Source organism: Cervus canadensis, chromosome 23 (assembly GCF_019320065.1).
Source record: "Cervus canadensis isolate Bull #8, Minnesota chromosome 23, ASM1932006v1, whole genome shotgun sequence".
Taxonomy (NCBI): domain Eukaryota; kingdom Metazoa; phylum Chordata; class Mammalia; order Artiodactyla; family Cervidae; genus Cervus; species Cervus canadensis.
In genome coordinates this window covers 11585608-11606805 of record NC_057408.1, presented here as the reverse complement: position 1 = coordinate 11606805, position 21198 = coordinate 11585608, and the positions used below count along the sequence as shown (strand labels likewise).

Genomic DNA, 21198 nt, shown 5'->3' with positions numbered 1-21198 from the left:
ATGGGAGGATGCAGAGTACAATTAATTCAGCAAACATTTGTTGAAATGCTAGGAAATATAAAAGGCATAACGATGCACTATGTAATGCCACTGCAAATTCAAGGCTTTCCAGGGCAGTACACTCACTGAACTGAACAAACGTTCAGTAAGGATATCACTGCGCTTATCTTAAAAAGAAAAATGTTACGTAACTATGCCTAACTGGTTGTTCTGTTTTCTATAAAAACAACTGCTAAAACAACTTCAACAGACATGAACACTGTTTCTACTGAACACATGGAGGTAAAAAAATTTTTTAACAAAAGTGTATCTCAAGCTATAAACATTTTGAGAACCAAAAACTACTTTAAAAGAAAAATAAACATGTGACTACATTTTGACATTTAGAAAAAAAATCATTTCCTAACAATAAATGCTCTACACATACAAGGAGCTTCCCAGCTGGTGCTAGTGGTAAAGAACCTGCCTGCCAGCGCAGGAAACATAAGAGATGTGGGTTCCATCCCTGGGTCGGGAAGATCCCCTGGACGAGGGCATGGCAACCCACTCCAGTATCCCTGCCTGGAGAATCCCACGGACAGAGGAGCCTGGTGGGCTATGGGCCACAGGGTTACGAACAGTCAGACATGACTGAAGTGACAGCACGCGTGCACACACGTACAAATGATTAGAATTACATGTCACCTATGCAACCTTGTTTATAAAAGTGTTAACTGCTCTTGGCTTCTTTGAACTGCTCTTGTTCTCATAGGGAAATCACCTATGCTTAGTAGAAGAATATGCAAATACTGGCTTTTATATTAAAAATAAAAATATACTACGAAAAAGGTGGCATAAAGATTTCTATTGTTGAAAAGTGTATCTTCTCCCTCAAGCTTTCTAACTCTTCTTTTTGTAATATACAAACTAATTCTGGTGATGGGTATGAGAGCAGACATATTTAATAGATGCTATCTTTTACTCCTTTTTTTCAGTTTTGAGAAAACCTCTTCACAACCCAGTTTCAAGTAGTGGTTCTATTATAGTTGTGTTTTCTTAGTATAAACCGATTAAATTGTTTTAGAAAGTAAGCAGATATTAATTCATAACAGAGTTTCTAATTGGCTACAATCACTAACTCATCCTGCTCAAAACACAGTTTTAAATTATTTGTTACTAAAACTTTTTTTACTTTGCATGCTATAGAAGGCTTCTTTACCTGCAGATGGCTGGAAAACATTCCTGAAGACCTTTCTTTTTAACTAAAGATCCTTCGAGGCAGTACATAATGATGTCCATAACCTTTACAGAAAAGATACAAATTTAAAATTAGTTTCAAATACGTAATTTTCCATAATTTAAATTATTAACTTAGGCCTCATTTGCATGAAAATTCTCATTATTTTATTTTCATATTTACTTTAAAATTATAGTATACTTACTTTATACAATAGGCTATCCTTTCTCTTATCTGTGAAAACCATTTTTTAAAGAGAGCACACAGTAAAATAAAGAAACCAGACTTCTTTACTTGAAAGGCATTTCATGTTTTTATATATAGGATAGGTAGCTTTTATTTAAGCAAACTCTATATGTTCTATTTATAATGAAAGATACCAAAGAGATTATAACCTTTGAAAATTACTCTAAAACAGACCAATTTCATGTGAATGGTAAATGAACATAACAATTATTTTGATTCTTGAGGAAATTTAAATAAAGTCTTCAGAAATTATACAAAAGTTCATTCACTTTAGTTACCTTTCTTTCTTTTAGAGGTGTTGGAAATAAAGACGCTGATTTATATTACTACACTAGAATACTTAATTTAGGCTATGGATGCATCATATAAAACAGAATATTCTTAGGACTTCCCTGGTGGTCCAGTGGTTAGGACTCCATGCTCCCAATGCAGGGGGCCCGGATTGCATCCATGGTCAGGAACCAGATCCCACATGCTATGACTAAAGAACCCATGTGCTGTAACTAAGAGCTGGTGCAATTAAATAAATATTTAAAAGGAAAAAACAACAACAACAGAATATTCTTACCTCTACAAGAAGATCCACGACATCTGTGGGCATCTTTTCAATAAGAATTTCAATGACTCTCAGAATTTCCCCTTTCGCTCGGGCAAGAGTGGTAGTGTGCATATTCTGCTGAGACTGGGTGTTTGCGGCGAGAGCAGTGTGTCTGTGCACCTAGAAAACATTTCCAGGCTGTAGATAAGGTCGCTGCCTCACAGACTTTACATTTCTAGCTGCTGGGTTATTTTTCACTTACTAATACAACAGAAAGAAAAGTCAACAAGAACAAACGTCTTGCGGGTGGGTCAGGAGACACTTTTAATTGCAGAAGAAAGTACTTAGTACAATAAATACATGTATTTCCTAATGGAATTTTAGTTCCTGCGTATTACATGAGACTTTAACTGATCGTGACATTTTTAAAAAGAGACAAACTGAAGTTCTGCGAATTTTGTGTATCTGGCATCGAGGTGGGTAGCAATTAGGGGACTGTTATTGCTGTTTGGTCGCCAAGTCCCGCCAGACTCCTTTTGCAACCCCACGAGCTGGGCCTGCCAGGCTCCTCTGTCCCTGGGAGTTCCCAGGCCAGAGTACTGGAGTGGGTTGCCAACTCCTTATCCAGGGATCATCCGAACCCAGGGATGGAACTTGTGTCTCCTGCATTGGCAGGTGAATTCTTTATCAATGAGGAAATGGCAACCCACTCCAGTATTCTTGCTGGGAAAATCCCAGGGACCGAGGAGCCTGGAAGGCTCCAGTCCCTGGGGTCGCAAAAGAGTCAGACACGACTGAGTAACTGAGCGTACATGCTCCCGACTAACACTCCCTCAGTCTGGATGCCATTTCCACACTATGAAAGTATCACAACATTGCTAATCAGCTAGACGCCAATATAAAGTAAAACGTTTAAAAAAATAAAAAGACTCATATGTAAATGGTGAAAATTAAGTTCAAAAACACAATTAACATAGAATACTTGCTTATTGTCTTTAAAGAGGCAGTTTAAGGTCTGGTGTTTATAGGACTTGTATCTGGGTTGGACTGACGTAAGGCTTATTTAGTATAGTCAATATTATCTCTGCATATTCCACTGATATGAAACACTGGCTTAAAAAAATCCCAGGTCTAATAAATCTGTTCATGTATACATATATATACTTTATAAAAATATATACTATTCATAAAATATAGACATATATATTTTAAATACAGTGGACTCTCACTGTAACACTATGCACTATTAGAAAACAAAGCCCCTCAGTCTGCGAATCCATTTAGATGTGAATTCAGAGTCCCACTGCCTCATAGAAACTCAATCTGCTCTTAGGCCCTACCTTCCTCCCTTCTAGCTATATTCACATCAGAAATTTTTGCTGCACGCCTATTAAGGATGGCTCTGGGGCAGACATAGGCCCAATAGGTTGTAGGTTATCAGGGCAGGCTCAGAGGTATTTATTTAGCATTTTAAAAATTCATCATAGCTACAGGAAAAAGAACTCAGGCAGAGGCCATGCCCCGCGGACACCAAGTCTGCACATTACTCATGCTGAAAAGGAAGAAACCTTTAAAAGAAAATTTAGGAGCTTATCTCCCTTGCCTTCTCTCCTACTACTAAGACCTACAGGAAAGACTCTATAATTGGTTCATTGTTCTTTACTAGTTTTTCAGTTAGATGTAGCCAATTAGTTAGAACACTAAGAATGTGGGAATCAATTGGCGTTCAAGTCTTTATCTGTGACATGCCATAGGAAAAACAATTAGCAAGTTTATGACTTACATTTTTGTTTACAGTTGGAGAGCCAGTGTTAAATAAGTTCAGTTTTGATTACAGGTAGATACCATGGATACCTTTAATAGATTTTTAATTTGAACCAGCCTGCTATATTTCAGATTGAGAAATTGCTGGCAAATATTTACAAGTGAATTAACTTTGAGAAGAGAAATGAATGCAAAAGCCCCAGTAACGAACGCACTGCCATGGAGTTCAGCAGTGGGCACACAGGTGCATGTGTCTTCATCCCAGTGTGAAATTATTAACTCGCTCTGTTCTAGAACAAACTGGAAGGATTATCTATGCACACGGAACCTCGGCTGACAAGGTTCCTCTCAATGAGGAGCCGGCGCCTACTGAGGAGCTGCTCGCACCTCTTTGGCGATGGTGGTGATGAACGCAGGGGGCCTGGCCGTGGCGATGAGGGAGAGGGCGTGCCGGGCCGAGCGGGCGGAGTCGGCGGCAGGGCTCAGAGGCAGCCCCGTTGTGATGCTAAACAGGGATCAGAAAAAAAGGGAAAGAGAAAAGAAGCATTAGAAATATAGACTGAAAAGATTAGACACAGCTTATAATGTCAGTTCAAGGTCAATGGGAGCACTCAAACAGTTAGAATATAATGGACTTGCAACAATGAGCGGTGATTAGAAGTCAGGGTGTTCTGGCATCAAATACAAAATCGAATAATTAACCGTGAAGATTGAAAACAGTATGTGCATCTGTCCAAAATGTTAAAGACGCCTTGTTAACAAATTATCAGGAACTAGCTCTGCATACATATCACTGAGCTCGGAGTCAGGGAAGAAAGAATGTTGCGAAGGGCATTTTCATTTTTTTTTTTTTTCTTGAAAAAGTTAAAGGTAATATAAGGCCAAGTTAAAAGGCTGTATTTAAGGCATATATCTGAGAGGAAGCGAAACTCACTCTTGTCCATTAAATTATCAGAAGAACTGAAAATGACAAAATTATTTTTTAGTTTGTATTAATATATCCTCAGTTGTGCCAGTTTACCCCACACTCAACATTCTCAGAATTAAGTTACTAATTAGCATGTTCTGCCAACAGTTATTCAGTATTGTTGCAAAAAATTGTGTTGACAGACACTTATTCTCTCTCTATAAAGAACATACACATAGCATTATACACGTACACACGGATATAGTCCAGGCTATATACAAGAATATGTACATGATGAAATAAATCTATCTCCTTATAGGATAGTAGTGCTATATATTCCTTTGCCACTCCTAAAGCATAAAAAATAATATTTTTCTGTTTGGAAGCTTCCATTATACTTTATATAGACTACTGTGGAAAGTATTAAGACTTTTCATTAAAACGTGGTACGTGATCCACACATCAACTATACATAGGGTGTATTTTGTTACTCATTAAGAGATCTGTTAACAGCTTCTCTCTCTCTGGCTAAATAACATTGATATTTAAATATCTGTATGAAATTATATTAAGATCTGTCCTGCTCCAATCAAATAAGTTTTTGTGCTTCATGTGTCAACTGACTTACCTTTACTAAAAATTTGTAAGAAGTTTATAAGTATCTCTGTAATTAATCTATGAATCATTATATTAACTTCTAGTTGAAAATAAAGAGGCATCACTATTAACTTCTAGTTGAAAATAAAGAGGCATCACTTAGGCATTCCCATCACTGTTACAAGAAAGTAAATTGATTATAGAAAATTCTGCGCATTTTGTTGCAACTGCTACACTGCTTTAATCTTTGACTGGTACTGTACATGTTTTACTTTTCCCAAACTGCGGGCAGACACAGGAGAAACTCAGAGCAGAGGACGATGGAGAGCTGTCCTTTGACGTTCACCACAAAAAAGACAGATGTGAGCTGAGAACCAAACACCTACTGAAGAATAACCAGAGGGGACCCGCTGGGGGGCGCATCTCCCCCAAGGACGACCCTGAGGCCCTCAGGATCCCAGGGGGCTGGACAGAGAGAGCGGCTCCGCAGGGAGGCAGTTTCTCTTCTAGACTGAGCTTTGCTATTGAGAATTCAGGAAAAGAAATGTTCACCACGTGAACAGTGTCGGGCTAGACTGCTTGCAAAATTATTGTAAAGTTCAGATCACGATTAGGCTGTTTTAAAAACTTCAAACTCCAAACTGATTTCAGATACTCTAGGATGTTTCATCAATGTGGATGAATGGGTGTTGATGACAATGAAATGCAAAGTGGTGTGTTAACTGACTAATTCTAAACAAACCTAAATCTGCTTTCCTGAAGTGAATAAAATCACAGGGTGTTGAGGTTGGAAAGACCCCCTAGCAGTCAGCCAGGGAGCAGGGGTGTCTGTTTCCAGGGGGGCCCGGCCCCGCTGGGGACACACACAAGGAGGAGGAAGAACTGGACGAGGACCGAAGGTGGAGGCGGGGCTGCCCTGTCCTCCCTCAGGTCCTTCTGCATCTGCCCAGCACATCCCTGTAAGCCTGTGATACCAGCAATTTACACGGCAGAAATCAGGTCCAGGGAAGTTCAGTGAGGACTCGAGGTAACAGAGTACCGTCTTTTAGAATGGCCAATCGCTGGAGAAAACAGATGGGGAGTGGCTGGACGACACTGCGCTTAACCGGGTGAATGGACTGGTAACATGGCTAAACTCACAGCTTTGGATAACTGGCTAGACTGCATCCCTGAGAGAGGTTTCTAGTGGTATATTATAAGACATGGACCTTCGCTCTGCTTTATTCTGTATCAACAGCAGTCTGAATGAAGATAGGGGGTGCACGGTTACCCACTGCCGGGCAGATAAAGTTGTGACAGAGAGCGACTGTACTAAACAGCAGAACAATGTCTCTAAAATGGCTGTATTAGAATACTGACTTCACTGGGTTGATGAGAAGAATGAATCAGCTAACAAGATGCAAAAACATCTAGTCCTGCATGTGACATATTACAGTTGCAACAGATGCTTCTTCTCACCAGAGAAATAGAAACAAAGAAAACGAGATCAACCTGCTGGTCACTGGTTTCAAGTGAAAGGCTTAGTCATATACCACCCTTCCTCCTGCTCAGCAAATGACCCTGTGAATTTAGGGAAATTGGCAAACTTCTTACAGGAAGCAAAGTGGTAAAGTATGAGGTTAAGAAGAGAAGCTGTAGGGTAACAGGGAACGAAGCGAACCAAAGACATATCACAGTGCTATCCACTGCCTTCCACGGAGGCTGGACCACCCAACAGTTGGTAGAGACGTCAGTGTGTGCATTTGAGGGATGCCTGTCCTCAGTGCCTGGCAGTCTGAGGCCAGGGCCTCAGGACGGGGACACAGCTATTGCTCTGAGGTCAGGGCTCCTCAGAGTATCCACAGAGCACAAGCGGGTGGGTTGTGAGAGTGATAACAGAAAGGAGTCGCCCAGGCAACAGGGGAAGAAGAGAAGCCTTGTCTCTCCCATCAACAGCCTCTTCGGTGCACCACTGCTACAGTAATCTTCCCAGAGCACCGGCTCCATTTCATGGTTAACCTGCTTAAAAAGCTCAGTGGGTCCAGTGCTTAGAAAAATCTTAAACTCCTCGGTTGGAGATTCCAGACCCTCCATAATCTAGTTTCACTAATTTATCACTCTGTCATCTGCACGCCCATGCTCCCGAGGCCAGACTAATTTCAAAGCTGGTCCCTAAAACTCATTCCTTTTCAATCGCAGTATTTTGCTAATGCTTCTCCACTACCCCCCTTCCCCACTGGCATACTCTCCTCCCTCCGCTCTGTTCAACTCTTGTGGAAGCCCACGTGGTATTCTGCAATTGCTAGAGCACTCAGTGACCGTCTACTGAAACAAAAACAACCAGTGACAAAACCTGTTTATGCTGGGTCCTGAGCGCCGACTCTCATTCTGAATTAGCTTTGTATTGTGAACCAACACACAGACTGGGACCGTGCCTTCTAGTCCTGTGTATCCCCTTGTCCCCCCACCGATGTGCCTAGTGCAGCCCTTGGTCATAGTGGTAGCTCAATAGCTATGCACTAAATGAAGTTACCTGGTAAATTCAGCAGGAAAAAAAAAAAATCACTTAAGCCAGTTATTTGACTGAATTGACCAGGCAATGAAGTCAAAGTAATTGATCTGGTAGTCCCAACAGACAAAGTCTAATTCTGCATGTAGTTATCTTGAAAGTCAAAAGTGGGCTGGGTGTGTGATATATTATAATGTGAGATTCTAACTGAACAAGGAAGGATCATACTATCAGAGGCTTGAAACAAAAGGGGGTGTCTGTCTTATTCTGGAATCTGTACATAAACACAGAACTCCGTCTTTTTGCCTGATCCAGCTCTTCTGGCTGTTATGCAGATCATCTGTTATATAGGTTTATAGGATGGGTCTTGGTTTCAGTCTTTATTCTGAAAAATATGATATGCCACACTCCCTGTTTTACTCAGCATTTCAGAATATATATCCAATATGAAATACCAGAGATGAAAGATATTACAGATAAAAACCATGAATAGAAAAAGAGTCCACTCAGGCCAAGCTCATTTCTTACCTGACTACTCATTAATCCTGTTCTAATCCTTACCCCATGGAGGTAAATGCTTTTTTAAAGTTACATGTAAGACCACTTCAGTTAAATGGCACTTCCTACAACTGTCAGACTTCCCCATCTATCAAATTAAGGAATGCTGTAGGGGAATGTTCCAGGGGGAAAAACACTTTAACTTTCATAGAAAAACCTGCAAATCATAGTCAAGATCGTTATGGACTGAAAGCTTGTATTTCCCTAAAATTCATATGTTGAAGCCTCAGGACTCAAGATGATAGTGTATGGAGCTGCGCCTCTAAGGAGATAATGAGATAAGGCCATGATGGTGGGGCCCTTGTGATGAGATTAGTGCCCTTAGGAGAGACACAAGAGTGATTGCTCTGTCTCTGTGCTTCCAATCTTGACCACAAAGAAGTCATATTAGGACAAAGCAAGATGGCAGCGCCTAGCAGCCAAGAGAAGGGGCCTCAGAATGAGGTCTCTACAGCATCCTGCTCTGGAATCTCCCAGCCTCCAGGACTGCGAAAACTACGTGTCTGTTGTTTAAGTAACCCAGTCTACCTGCTTTGTTGTGGCAGCCTGAGTGATCAAGACGAGCAGTAGCAGGGCACTGAAAATGCTCCCCTCTAAATCAAAGACTAAAATTACTTCATAAATGCATAATTACATGCCATCTGGGAGTCCCTTCCTACCCCGTCCTGGTAAAATAGGTGTATTAACAACTGTCTTAAATGCAATAACAAATCAGCAACTCCTCTTTGTCATGTGGGACCTGAATCTGATAAGTCACAGGTGGCACTAATTTCCTAAACTCAAAGGTAGTAATTCCTCCAAGAAGTACTTATACTTTAGACACACTTTCTATATGATGTATACATTTACAATGATTAAAATCTATGCCAGCATGATTTAGATAAGTGTGTGTATGTGTGCGTGTGTGAGAGTCACTCAGTCATGTCCAACTCTTTGTGACCCCATGGACTGTAGCCTGCCAGGCTCCTCTGTCCATGGAATTCTCCAGGCAAGCATATTGGGGTGAGTTGCCAATCCCTTCTGCAGGAGATCTTCCCAACCCAGGGATTGAACACAGGTCTCCCGCATTGCAGGCAGATTTAGATAAGCGGTTTCCTCTGATTACAAACTTTCTATTAAAAATAAATGTCATGTGAATAGGAAAAATAATTTAAATATGGAAGCCTAAAGCACCTCAGTGTTTGTATGATGTGTTCTCTACTCTCTGGCCCTCAAATCGAAAAAACATGCTCAAGATTTGAGTTAAGATGTCAGTTCTTTTTTTCCAACTCTATTTCATATCATTCAGAAAGAATCTTTCTAACATAAAGGACTTATCTATGCTATCAAAGCATGTGTGGTTTCCAGTGACTGTATGTTTCTTTCTTAAAGTCTGGCAACTATGAATGTTCCAGAAAAGCAATGGGCTTGGTGGAGTTCATCCACACCCGTCCATCACAGCAGTGTGAGGTATAAGAGTCTGGCACTTTCAGCCGAGGGGTCGGCCCTGGTCTCCTTCAGAGTAAAGGTTGGCAACGTGAACTGGACAGCTGGAATCAGAATCACAGCGCTCAGCACATATAAGAGCACAAGGATCCTTGTGTACTTTAATACATAAAAAGGGAGGGTTTTCTGCTGTTTCTAACACTTTATCCATATGTTCATAACCATGCTGATCTAAAAAATCATGGATTTATTATTTTTTTTTATGGAGATTTTTTTCTTTATTGAGAAACTTAAGACTTGGGTACATCAAATAAAACCAATTTCTGGGGGAAAAAAATCAAAACCCACAATAGAAAAAAAAAGTTAACACTGTCTGGGCCATATCAGAGCCCAGAGAATATATTCTTTAAATTGAAAAATTCTAGGTGCTTCATAATTGACCTTTTGATACAAAATGACCTATTAAATTTGCAATTGCGGTTCTTGGTGTTGAGGTCCATAGGACAAGCTAGGAAGTCTTCAAACCTTGAGCTGAATTCCATGAGGGTTTATTTGGCTTTTGAATCGGTTCGTCCTTGGGTGCTCAGTGCCCACCTTCTGAGCAGCTTCTTTCTTGGCATGATGAGCCTGAAGGACCGCCACAGCCTCATCCACCTTGGAGCGGAGAGACTCGGGGGACTCCAGCACGTGCAGCAGCTCCGAGTTGTCAATCTCCAGCAGCATCCCAGTTATCTTCCCAGCCAGGTTCGAGTGCATCGTCTGGATGAGTGGGAACAGACGTTCACCCAGCATCTGCTTCTGTTCCTGGGGGGGTGCTGCAGCCAGCATGGACGCGGTCAGCGGCTCCTGCCCCTGCACGTGGACCGCAGGCTGGGGTGCCTGCAGGGGCTGGATGGCAGGGTGAGGACTGCGGACGCTGGAGGCGTATTTGTAAGGTGCAACAGCCCGAGGAGCAGCGGCAGCAACAGCAGCCTGAGGCGCTAAGTTCTGCACAGCTGTGGGAACACCTCCAGACTGGCAGCTGTCAGTCAGCCCTTGCTGGGCGGCACCAGCCCCACCAAAGTCCATAGCCAAGCGGTCCGGGCACTCAGACCCGACTCTCTGAGCGGTAGTAGGGAGGCCGCGAGAGGCCGGAGCATTACCAGTTGGAGCCAGATGGCGAAGAGCTGGACGAGGCCCAGACTGGCGTACAGCACTTGGCATTCCTTGGAAGCCTTGAGGTCTCCCACCTTGCTGCCAGCGTGGATTCGGCCTCATCTGTGCTAACTGGTTAGCTGTGTAACATGGAGGTCTTCCCTGAGCCTGGGGAACTGCTGGCACGAAGTAGCCCCCAGCTGCAGGCTGGAACTGATTTAAGATGGCGTTGGCAGGCAGTGCCCTCATCCCGGCCACCCGCTGCATATACTGGTTGGTCAGGTGAGCCTTCCTCTCCTCCTTTCTCTGGGCCAGAGCGACATACAGTGGCTTGGAGCCCACGATGCGTCCATTCATCTCCGTGACTGCTTTGGTTGCCTCTTCAGGGGATGAGAAGCAGACAAAGCCAAATCCTTTGCTTCTCCCATCCTCTAGCATCACCTTAGCACTGGTGATTGATCCAAAAGGAGAAAACTCTTTTCTTAACTTCTCGTCATCGATGGTGTCATCCAAGTTCTTAATGTAGAGATTCACCCCCTGATAGCGACTGATCCTCTCCTGCTTCAGCTGTTCAAACTTCCGCTTTAACTCGGCCTGCCGCTCCACTTTCTTCTGTGCACGGCCAACGAAAATGACCTTCCCGGTGATTTCTTTTCCATTCATCTCTTCCACAGCCTTATTGGCATCCTCGTGTTTTTCATAACTCACAAAGCCAAAGCCTTTGGATTTCCCACTGGGATCTCTCATCACCTTGACACTTAGGGTCTTACCAAACTGGCTAAATAGCTCTTTCAGATTTTCATCATCAACCTCTTCCCCGAAGTTTTTGATGTAAACATTGGTGAATTCCTTGGCTTTGGCTCCAAGTTCAGCTTCCCGCTCTTTTCGAGACTTGAATCTGCCTACAAACACTTTGCGGTCATTGAGGAGCATGCCGTTCATCTTCTCGATGGCCTTGTCGGCAGCCTCCTGGGTCTCGAAGTGGACAAAGGCATAACCCTTAGAGCCGTTCTCATCACACACCACCTTGCAGGACAGAATGTTCCCAAAAGCAGAAAAAGTATCATAAAGTGCCTTGTTATCTATAGATTTGTCCAGATTCTTGATGAAGACGTTTCCCACACCAGATTTTCTCAGAGACGGATCCCTCTGAGACCACATGATCCGGATCGGCTTTCCCTTAATTACATCAAAGTTCATGGTGTCCAAGGCCCGCTCAGCGTCAGCCGGCTGCTGGAAGTTGACGTAGGCATAACCCAGGGAGCGGCGGGTGATCATATCGCGGCAGACCCGGATGGACAGCACAGGCCCCGCAGGACTGAACTTTTCGTACAGCATGGCCTCGGTGACGTCCGAGTGCAGGTCACCCACGTACAGGGAGGCCATGGGGTAGCTGCTGGCCGCAGCGTTCATCTCCCCAGCCCCCGCCACCCCGAGCCCCGCCAGGAGGACTTCTTAAGAGGGACCGCACAGGACAAAGGGGGCTCCGCTCGGAGCCGTGGCCCACGCCGCGGCTCACAGGTGGCAGTGAAGCTCGGAGACGCTGGGAGTCGGCTCCGAGGGCCGGAGAGGAGTTCGGGGACGGTTCGGACGAGACTGCCAAACCGCAGACAAAAGGCTCTCAAAAACAATATGGCCCTCCCTGGGAGTCTGTAATTTTTTCAGCTGTCCTGGTCTGAAGCTCCCAATTTCAAAAAAAGGGAAAAAAATTAAAACGGGGACTCCCCTCCGAATGACAAAAAAATTTCCAGAGGCAACCCAGCGGTGCCCACGGCAGCCTCCGGGACGCGCGTTTCTCTATAAATATAGGCCTCGGGCTCCCGGCGGTTTAAGATTACAGCAGCCCGGGGAAGAGGGAAACCAAATATTTGTCGGTGCCGACTCGGCAAGCCCCGGGCGGCCCGAGCGCGCAGCCGCCTCCCACGCCGGGCCGGCGAAGGGCAGCGCGGACACGTGGTGCGGGGAGGCCGGCGCGCGGGGGGCGAGGGCGGCGGGCGCGGGGCTGCCACGCGGCGCAACCGGGCGGCGGCGCGTGGACGCGGGCGCGCGGGCGGCTCACCACCGGACCGACGGACGGGGACCGACAGACGCCCAGGTGCGGCGGCGGCGGGCAGGCCGGAAGCGTGCGAAAGTGACTTCCCCGCGGGTTCTCCGAAGAGGATTCGTTTTTTTCTTTTTCTTTCTCTTTTTTTTTTAAATTTTAAAGCGTTTTCGGGTTTTTTTTTTTTTTATCTTTTTTTTTTTTTTTTTTTTTTTTGCTTCAGGCTACTAGGCCCGAAAGTGGTGGAGGCTGCGGCGACCCGGGGCGGAGAGAGCTAAAAAAATCATGGATTTATAAAAAAAAGATAGTACTGTGTATGTTTCTATTTTTTTCAGAGTTAACAAGGGATGGGGCAACCTATGATTTCAATGAGGTGCAGCTTCCATGTTCAGTTAAACAGTTCGTCATGAATAAGAAGCCCGTGATTATTCATTTTAAAAATTCCTCTCATGAGATTCTAGCTGTGGATGACTCATTAAACAAAGGGTGACATAACCATGTGGTATGGGAACAGTAAAACGAGAACTGGGAGACCTAAGTGATGGTCTTAGCCCTCACAGAGCTGGTGTAACCTCAGATAAGTTGTTTCATCTCTACAACTTACTTTTACTTAATAAATATTAAGGGCAGTAGGTTGCATGCTGCTGAGGAAGAGTTTTGTTTCTAAAATTCTAGAACTTCATTAAATGCTTATTGTAAAGGACAATGCAAATTATATAACAGGTGCCTGAATACATAAGAATAAACACATGATACAAGGCCCAACAGCCAAGGGGCTTACTGATATCTAACTGGATCCCTGGAGAAGGGACAGGCTGCCCACTCCAGTATTCTTGGGCTTCCCTGGTGGCTCAGCTGGTAAAGAATCCACCTGCAATGTGGGAGACCTGGGTTTGATCCCTGGGTTGGAAAGATCCCCTGGAGAAGGGAAAGGCTAACCACTCCAGTGTTCTGGCCTGGAGAATTCCATGGACTGTATGGTCTGTGGGGTCGCAAACAGTCAGACATGACTGAGCGACTTTCACTTTTAATTTCCAGAAGGCACAAAATTCTTGATGAAAATGATTTTTAAAATCTGAAACCTCTGAGTTGATCTCTTGTAAGTCTTTTTCATGTTGTTACTGTTGAGTTGCTTAGTTGTCTCCAACTCTTTTGCAACCCCATGGACTGTAGTCCGCCAGGCTCCTCTGTCCATGGGATGTCCCAGGCAAGAACACTGGAGTGGGTTGCCATTTCCTCCTCCAGGGGATCTTCCTGACTCAGGGATCAAACCCACGTCTTCTGCACTGGCAGGCAGATTCTTTACTATTGAGCCAGCAGGGAAGCCCAAGTTTCTTTTCATTGGTAGGTTTAAGGTGGTTTTAAATTGAGTGGTCTGTTGGTCTTTAATTCTCTGGGTGTACTGACACAGTGGTGGGAGCGTGGCTTTTGGTATCAGCGAGACCTGGGTTTGAACCTCACCTTTTCCATTGACCACAGTGTTACTGAGGACAAGAGAAAGCATCTCTCTGAGAGTCATTTCATCATCTTTTGTAATCATTTTTACAGTCTTTTAATAAAGAAAAAGGTAAAACCAATCCTCTCTTTGACCCCAATTCTATTCCCAAGAGATGACGAGGAAGGCAATTATGTTCAAGTTTTTGATGGGAGCATCCCAGGGTTTAAGTTCTGTAAGAAATTAATGAATAAAATTAACTAAACAAGAACGTTTCCTTTCACTTTCCTGCATGTGGAGCTGCTCGCCAGCCTCTCCAGCACGCAGCTACGCTGTCCCACCTGTCCCCTCCTCTTTCCACAATCACTGAGTCACTGAATCACTGAAATGAAGATTCATCTGACACTCTTCTTTGGCTGCTGTCTGGGTGTCCCGCTATGATTTATCGGCCACACTCTGAATGTCCATACCATTTACTCTCCTCCTTCCTGTAAGATCTTCTCTTTCTTGTAAAACTGCAAGGGTCCTCAAGGATCTTGGTCTCACGCTACTTTGTCACTACATATAGCACCTAACACTGTCCCTTCCGTAGATGCTTGCGTAGCTAATAAACATAGCTTAAAATTTGGTGAAATGTTTGAAAACAGTAGAAAACAGCTGGTTTTATTTTGATTCCAAAGATGTAAGATTTTAAAGTCCTATTTCGAAATTAAAAACCTTAATTCTGGGAAAATGCTCTATTCGTCTTGAGCCATATATAGCTTTTCAGAAGCCCTCTCAGGGGTCCTCTCTGACAGGGGATGCTGATGCAGAGCACCGAGGGAAGGACAGAAACTCCCATCACGCGTGTCCTTCAGAAGTCGGCAGCAGCCTGAGCGAGCTGCCCTGCCGGGAACCCCCTCCATACACTCACAAGAATTGGAATAAAGAGGGAAGCACTCTTGTATTTTTTTTTTCCCTTTTTAAAAAGAGAAGACTAACATAAAGGATTCCTCATAAAGCAAGCTTAAGATCACAGTAGGAGCAAGGCGGCCGGGTGCCATTACCATGCGTGTAGTTAAGCAGGCACAAGAGGGGCGGCCCGTGGGCACCGGGAGGGAAAGATGCCCAGTCACCCCCGCTCTCTGCCTCGCCGAATCTCAGTCCTTCTGCAGCCTGTACCAAGGGTGTCAGGGATGGAACAGGCCATTTTCAATCTATATCTTGTTATAGATTAATAAGCAAACATTTTCTTGCTTATTATGCAATTTATCACAATGAAAATTACACTGAACTCCTCAAGGCTACATGCTGATACGTTCATTTATTCAGAGCTGTGTGGAGAGAGTTATACTAACCTTCATGACAGAAAAGGATGTAAAAGCAAGATTTAAATTACCTACTGAGAACCCAGGCATTGGTGTCTGTGGACGTACTCCATGTAGATAAAGCACAGCACATCGTTATGTTTGATGATATGAGCTTTGTGTGAACGTATTTAAACACAAAATAAAATATTAACTGGTTAGCCTAAAATAAAAACCTATCACTTCTCCCAGGCAACAAAACAAGACTGCATAATTATTGAAATTGTGTTTGGATCAGATTTGAAATAGGCTATAAAATTCAGTTGAAGCGAATTCTGGACAATCAAAAATATTAAAGGCTTCTCAAGGTAACCAGGAGGAGAAGGCAATGGCACCCCACTCCAGTATTCTTGCCTGGAAAATCCCATGGACGGAGGAGCCTGGTAGGCTGCAGTCCATGGGGTCTCGAAGAGTCGGACACGACTGAGCGACTTCCCTTTCACTTTTCACTTTCCTGCATTGGAGAAGGAAATGGCAACCCACTCCAGTACTCTTGCCTGAAGAACCCCAGGGACGGTGGAGCCTGGTGGGCTGCCGTCTATGGGGTCGCAGAGTCGGACACGACTGACGAGACTTAGCAGCAGCAGGGTAACCAGGAGAGCTGAGGTAACAGAAGCCGCTCTGCTGACTCCGGGAAGGTGTCAACCACAGCTGCGGCCAAGGGGAGGACAGAAGATTGAAATACATGTCGGGCTTTGCGCAAAGGCCAGCTGCCTCTTACGGCTACTGCCAACTCCTGGGCGCATCGTCCCTCCTACTCCTTAAAGTCAACCAAGAACCTTCAGGCCTCCTGTGTTCAGAAATTACCGCGGTTGCCATTATGTGGACGTGTTCCTTCTAGAAATGGGTGTCTCTTTAGCTGTCGAACACCGGGACAATGACAATGGCATCACCATCCACACCCCCCGCCCAACATCAGGCGGCAACATCATCCAATGTCTTGATATGTGCTAAGTGCTCTTCTAAGCACTTGACAAATACAAACCCACCAACCACCAGTCTTATGATGCAAGTGTTTACTTAGCCCCAACTGTAGACGGAACTGAGGTGAGAGGTGAAATAATCTGCTGAAGGGCATTGAGCGAGGAGACACAGAGGTGAGGTTCAGGAAGCGTGGCGGTGGGACAGGAGGTGAGGCGGGAGGGCAGCTGCTTAGGTTTGAGATGAATTCCCTTCCCCGACTCAGCAATCTCGGGACATCGAAACGGGGATGCCCAGCCTGAGGACAAAGTCACGGCGTGCTAGTCAAGCTTCAGCTGCTGCTCTGGGGTCCACTTCTGAGCACAGAGCAGGCAGCGGAAAGACAGGCCCAAAGCATGGATGTGAGAGAGGCAGCCATGGAGAAAAGGGCGGAGAACTCTAGTTATTTCAAAGGTTAATAATGATAAAAATGAAATGTCGTTCACTGAAAAAAAATCAAGAGGTGGTAACAGTTACAAGCAGACCCGGAAGATACTGTAAGTTCAGTTCCAGAGCATCACAGTAAAGCAAGTATCACAATAAAGCGAATCACGTCAAATTTTTAGCTTCTCAGCAAGCATATAAAAAGTATGTTTATACTACACTATAGGCTATAAGGACACAATATTATTAAGTATTTCTTAAAATGTATATACCTTAATTTAAAAATACATTATTGCTAAAAAGGTCACAAAGTTACAAAAATAACATCAAAGATTACTGACTTCAGATAACCTTAACAAATATAATAATAAAAAAGCCTGAAATATCACTAGAATTACCAAAACAAGACACAGAGTCATGAATGATCAAATGCTGTTGGAAAAATGGTGCCAAAAGACTTCCTTGATGCAGGGTCAGCATGAACATCTGAGTTGTAAAAAGAAAAAAAAAACAACACAGAAACCCAGTATTTGCAAAACACATTAAAGCTATGCACAATAAAACAAGATCTGCCTGTACACTGAGAAAGGCATCATGAGACAGATGGGAATCCAAGAACTCCTACCACTAGGACTTCACTCTCACTAGGATGACTACACTTGAAAAGCAACAACAAAAGCAGAAGACAGGTGATGGCAAGGATGTGGAGAAAACGGACTCCTGCACACTGCTAGCACATATATAAAACTGTGTAGCTACTGTGGAGAACTGCTTGGTGATTCACCTTAATAGGTTACACACAGAATTACCATGTGACCCAGCAATTCCACTATCAGGTCATCTACTTGAGAGAAATCAAAGTAGCTGTTCAAACAAATACATCTACATGAATTTGCATTTTCATAGCAGCTCTATTCACAACAGTGGAACAGAGTAGAAACAACCCAAACGACCACCAATGGACAGAGAAATAAAATGTGGTATATCAACAGAATGGAATATTGCTCAACCATACAAAGAAACGAAGGACTGAAAAGAGGCTGAAACACGAGTGACCCTTGGGATCATTATGCTAAGCGAGAGAAGTCAGACACAAGAGGCCACATACTATATAACTCCATCTACGTGAAACGTCCACGACAGGCAACCTCACAGAGACGGGAGACCGTCAGGGGCCACTGGGAGGAGAGCACGGGAAGTGACTCCCCAGCGGACGTGGAGCTCCCATCAGGTGACCGCGCCTGGGAACCAGGGAGTGCTCGTGGCAGCATGACTGCAATGCAGTCAGTGTCTGAACTGCATCCTCCAAGAGGGCCTCAGCGGTCAACTTCATATTCTATGTGATCTACACCATCAAAGCGAAACAAAAAAGACCCTCCAGGAAGCCGGAGGCTGGGTTCTCAACACTAACTTTTAGCGCCGGCCTCAGTTTCATTTTAGGAACTGCCTCGGCTCCTCCTCCTTGCCCACTGCTCTCTTCCCGCTTCCCTGGACCACTGCAACCCCCTGAGGGCTGATCGTCTACTGTGTGCAGATAAAGCCTCAATAAAGTAGGTCTAAAAATTAACATGAGGGCAAAGGAGTAATTTCCCCAACAACTGGGCCATGTATTGTATCAGTACAACATTTTGAGCAACCATATGTATTATTTTCCTTATATATGACATGTTTATACTATTATTAGCTGATAATATCTCAAAGTGCAATAAAAATAAAGTTAAAACTATGTCACAGATAAATCCTTCACTGGCTTACAGCTAAAGCTCAATTGTATTAAAATTACAGAGACGTATCTCCCTTTCATTGTCTACTTCCAAAATTTCATATCTTGAGATACTGGTCTATTTTTTTTGTCCATTAAAAATGCCCCCCAAAGATTATATTTATAAATTTAAAAATTATTTAAAAAATTATAATCAATGACCTCTGCTAAAACGAAACAAAACCAACAGAAGCCAAACGCACTGGGATGGAACACCTACTTGGCAAGTTGTTTCTCAGCATCAGCACAAAGTTCGAGAAGCCCCATGAGGACGGCAGACACATCCATGTAGGGCTCCCAGACGGTGAAACCACGTCCAATCAGGTCAATGGCTGTTCTGCGGATGGTACTGTGTGGAGGAAGCTTAGGGCTTGGCGGCTGCAGCAGAAGAAATGTCAGGGCCTTACCTAAAATGACAAAAGAAAAGACAGACCGATAAACTAATTTTCCTTGTGATGTTTTCTTTGAACTATATTTTCAAAATGTAAACCACTTTGGATTTACTTTTTTTAATTGAAAAGGGGTTTCGAATAGTAAGACTATAAAAGATCTCAAGTTTACAGTTCGCTTAACCATGTACTTTAAAGGGAGTATCAAAACCATCTTTAAATCACATCACTGTATAGCATACTGGTTAAAGGGACAGAGTTTTCAGATTCAACAGAGTATTAACCAGTTTGATAATTTACTAGGGGGTTAGACTTAGGAAGATACTCAGTGAACCTCAGTTTCCTTATCTGTGAAATGGGGATCATAATAGCTACTGCAAAGGACCAGAGTGTTAAATGAATTAAAAACATACAGAGTGTGCTGCCAAGGGTTACATTGGCATGTGTTCCATGAAGGGCAACCAGGGCTCATTCTGAATAACAGGTTGAACTTGTCTGTTTCCAAAATTAAGAACATAGCATATGAAATTTAATTTACTGCACTCAATAAATAAAAGCATTTGCTCACTTTTAGGTTATAGCCAACTGTTAAATGAGAATGAATTGAAATGGCGGTAAATAGAAGGATGGCCTCCCCGTTGGCCTCATGGTAAAGAATCCACCTGCAATGCAGGAGACACAATATTGATGCCTGGGTCGGGAAGATCCCCTGGAGAAGGAAATGGCAACCTATTCCAGTGTTCTTGCCCGGGAAATCCCATCGACAGAGGAGACTAGCGGGCTACAGTCCATGGGGTCGCAAAGAGTCAGACACAACTTAGCGACTAACAACGACACACAGCCAAGACCCCAACAGCTCTGGCGGGGCAGCTTCTACCATTCGGGGAGGCATCAAGGGAAGCAGAGAGGAAAATGACCTATTTAACACACACATTTTAAATCTACTAGTGAGTGTCTGTTTTTGTTTTTGTTTTTTCAATGATCTGTTTTGGAGTTATAAAGACATACAGATGTTAAAATTCCACATCTGTCTCTGACAAGTTATTCCCAACAAAACATGTAAAGATGAGAAGATAAAGAGGATTTCTAAGGTAAACCGCCTGATTTCTAGCCTTGTTGATTAATAACATGCTTACGACTTGAAAGTTACCAGCAATACTGACACTTAAGTTCTGAAGATATCTCAGGATTCAAATTTCTGTATCATATATTCTTTCTGTTGGTACTAAACAACCAGATTTTTTAAAAAATGGTTTATATGATAATAGTAATGGGGGAAAGGTACATTTATTCCTTTTCAACTTGTATTCTGTAATTTAGAGTTTATTTAACTTATGACTCCATATGATTTAGGTGCTACGCAATATGGACCAAGGTGATAAAAAAGCTAAAATTAAGACAATGATAGTACTTTCTCTATTGACAGGAAAAAAAAAAAAAAACTTGTGACAGAACTTTATGAATTTTAAGTTTATCACTCAGAACTTTTCTAAAATCTCTCTCACCCAATTTCTAAAATTGGGTGTACCCAATAAAGGTTGTATTTTAATCTGTACAAGATGGAATCTAATTTTGTCCAAAAGCATACATTAACTTATTTTACATAAGCGCCCCGCTGTTCTATAGTCCAGGAACATTACCTCTCTGAGAGAGCAAGGTGGAGAAGGATGCCACCATCTGCCACTATGACTGAGTCTTTTGTAAAAGGCTTTCCCAGTGGCAGCTTTAAGAAGTTTAACACATTGGCTTGATATTCATTCAAGACTTTTCACAATTTGGTCCCAACCCTTCCATCTCAAGATTCCTGTAAGAACTATTTACAGAGTTTTGCTACAGTATGTTAAGTGCTAGGGAGACAAAAGAGAACAAGACTCAGTTTTTTTCAAGGAAATTCATTCTAGCTCAGGATACAGGTGAGCAAACAGGCAATCTGAATATATCACGAAGAGTGTTAAAATATTTATAAGCTCAAGGTATCAAGACAGAATTTAACAGGAGCACTTAATCT

The 21198-nt window shown here is 43.3% G+C and overlaps 2 protein-coding genes across 3 annotated transcripts in view; both read right to left on the bottom strand.

The window, feature by feature from the left end:
- The window catches only part of WDR7 (WD repeat domain 7), a 327399-nt gene that overhangs the window by 95230 nt on the left and 210971 nt on the right, over positions 1-21198 (bottom strand). The window contains exons 15-18 of the mRNA XM_043443687.1: positions 19022-19208; positions 4152-4269; positions 2031-2180; positions 1199-1281 (exon numbers count right to left, since the gene is read on the bottom strand). Coding sequence (XP_043299622.1) covers positions 1199-1281; positions 2031-2180; positions 4152-4269; positions 19022-19208 — 538 coding nt within the window. The remainder of the gene's footprint in view (positions 1-1198; positions 1282-2030; positions 2181-4151; positions 4270-19021; positions 19209-21198) is intronic.
- Positions 9993-12480, bottom strand: LOC122425781 (polyadenylate-binding protein 4-like). 2 transcript variants are annotated; one of them, XM_043444402.1, is made up of 2 exons: positions 11644-12480; positions 11311-11548 (listed from the first exon to the last, which is right to left on the bottom strand). In XM_043444402.1, the coding sequence occupies exons 1-2, from the start codon at positions 12284-12286 to the stop codon at positions 11445-11447; spliced, it is 747 nt and encodes a 248-aa protein (XP_043300337.1). In that variant the 5' UTR covers positions 12287-12480; the 3' UTR covers positions 11311-11444. The 2 variants fall into 2 exon arrangements, with proteins under 2 accessions (XP_043300336.1, XP_043300337.1); XM_043444401.1 differs by having other exon boundaries at positions 9993-12480.